Source organism: Alosa sapidissima, chromosome 6 (assembly GCF_018492685.1).
Source record: "Alosa sapidissima isolate fAloSap1 chromosome 6, fAloSap1.pri, whole genome shotgun sequence".
NCBI lineage: Eukaryota > Metazoa > Chordata > Actinopteri > Clupeiformes > Clupeidae > Alosa > Alosa sapidissima.
In genome coordinates this window covers 36,582,945-36,585,276 of record NC_055962.1, presented here as the reverse complement: position 1 = coordinate 36,585,276, position 2,332 = coordinate 36,582,945, and the positions used below count along the sequence as shown (strand labels likewise).

At 51.0% G+C, this 2,332-nt stretch overlaps 1 protein-coding gene across 1 annotated transcript; it reads left to right on the top strand.

Moving 5' to 3' along the window:
• The first annotated feature begins 865 nt into the window (after window positions 1-865).
• On the top strand, window positions 866-2,093 carry LOC121711205. The gene is made up of 4 exons (XM_042094566.1): window positions 866-1,395; window positions 1,462-1,592; window positions 1,874-1,908; window positions 2,022-2,093. The coding sequence occupies exons 1-4, from the start codon at window positions 866-868 to the stop codon at window positions 2,079-2,081; spliced, it is 756 nt and encodes a 251-aa protein (XP_041950500.1). The 3' UTR covers window positions 2,082-2,093.
• The last annotated feature ends 239 nt before the right edge of the window (window positions 2,094-2,332 follow it).

The following is a 2,332-nucleotide window of genomic DNA, read 5'->3' as shown; positions in this document are numbered from 1 at the left end:
CCACCACTGATGTCACGCTAACTCTATGTTGTAACTTAAGCACTTGGAGCTTGACTGACAGTTCATTATAAAGCCTGGGGCAGCTTGTAATTCTTCAGGATAAACTGTTCTCATGTCTTACTTTTTTGTTTGAAGCCTCAATAAAATTAGTTTCAGTCCGTCACTAATAATCAGACAAATATAACTTTATTTTCTGAAAAGGGCAAACTGGCCTGATTTCCATGGTCAAAGATGCCATCTGGTGGTAGTTTGGTGTGCTGCAGTGACTAATGCAATGGCGTGGTCAAGTGCTCCCTCTGGCGGTTGCTCGGTGTACTTCAACAGAGAAGAATGTGATTTTGCTGCTGTCCCGCCCTACAAAACCTTGCAATGTTTCACTGGCTTGTTCTACAAAATTCTGGTTCGTGATTGGCTGAATTTCCCAGAGCGGAGTTTAAGCTTAAGTTCATGGACGTCTCTCCCACTGTAAAGTCGTTCATTCATTCGCTAGCTGCTACTGATTTCAGCAAGGTAATGCAAAACTACCTGAGTCCGCGATAATTTCCCACAATTTCCCCACGGAATTAAAAGTGTACTGCCAATCTGTGAATTTTGTGCTTAAGCAACCACTATTTTCCAATGACAATGTGTTAAGTTAATGTTAATGAGTGGGGGTAGGGCAATAGGTCACTGTCCAACCTAATGGTATGATATCCTAATATTGACATTGAAAGTATTATCCCAACACCCCTAATGGGCTGATATCCTGACATTAACATTGATATTAACAGGGTTATCCCAACACCCCAGGGGAGGCAAACAGGTAATGGGTATTAACAGTACAATTAGTCAGTGAAGTGTTTTGTTTCTTCTTATCTTTCAGACAATGTCTTTCCACCCAATTTTCCGCTTTGAGCCCTCGTCCTCTGAGCTCACCCTTCGGCCCTCTGCAGCCGCTGAAATATTTCTCAAGCAGGGCTCTGCCAGTGGCGGGCAGGTGAAGAGGGCCGATGTGGTTCGAGCCGAGGCGAGGGCAAGAGCATGGAGCAAGTATGCGGACAACAGCGAGCAAGCGGTGCTGGCCGAAAGTGAGCTCCAGATCGGCCAGTACCGCGACCAAACCTTCCAGTGGCTGCTGAGTAACAACGTGGGGTTCGCTGTTAAGATCTTGGCGTCCCACCAGAAGGAGAGAGAGGGAGGGGACACCACAACGACGCCCCAGATGCTGAACAAGGACGCCCTTGCCTCCTACGCCGGGCTGTACCCACCCATGGTGACGCCCGTCGCCAGGCGTAGGTTGTGCGAGGGCTCCCTGTCTGCAGGGGCGGGGCTGGGCGACATGCTGGTGGGGTTTGGTGCGCACAGCCAACGCACCTACAAGTCCCTGTATGACGCGCGGGACCAAGAGAGTCAAACGTAAGTAGTGTGTGTGTGTTGATTTTGATTGTGTGTGTGTGTTTTCCCCCCTTTGCTCTGTTACAGCTACGTGGCATGGATTCGGAAGCAGAAGGTGGGAGCTCGGTCCAGGATGGAGGCCCTGAAAATGTATGTGCCGGCTCGGGACAAGGAGCCCAAGACCGCACCTGAGCCAGCACATGTCCTCCCACCACCAGGTAACAGCACCGTCTACAAAACAGCCTGTGAGGTGCTTTTCACAACACACCAGTGCTTCATCATGTTATTCTTTGCCTCCAGGCACCTCCTCCTCGGACCCGAGCGACACTGAACTACTTGCTGCCGCCGCCATCGAGGTCGACTCTCCCTCTCCGTAAGTATACATTTTATTGTAAATACACTTGTAATGCATGTGTAATGCAAGTACTAATGCTGATATGTGTTGTCAGCATGCTGTGGTCCCCTCTTCCTCTCTCTCAGCAGCCACTGGAAGGACCAGGAGTGGCTCTTCAGCAGACTGCCTCCGGCAAAGAGGTACGTATGATGTGAGTGTGTATGATGTGTGTGTATATGTGTGTTTGTCTGCTGCACATTCAGCTCATTAACTGTGTGTTTCTGCTGTCTGCTGTCTGCTGTGTGTGTTTCAGCTGCTTCCCCTCAGCTGGAGGCAGACGCTTCCTGAAGAGCAGCAGGAGTGGGTGGGCTGAAGCTGTGGTGGTATCCGCGCCCGGCCCCTCTACACGCAGCCCCCGCCACAGCCCACGCCTTCTTCCAGCGCCCATTCTTTCTGTGGATGCCCTACAGGATGTGGGCATACCACCTCACGTGCTTTGCCTGTGGGCGCAAACTGATGGGCGCTGGACTATACAGGACCGTCCGGAGGGTCCTGGACAGGAGTGGGAGGTACCATATGGGTACAGATTACCTTCAGTGCCCCTCCTGTCACAAGAAGGTCACA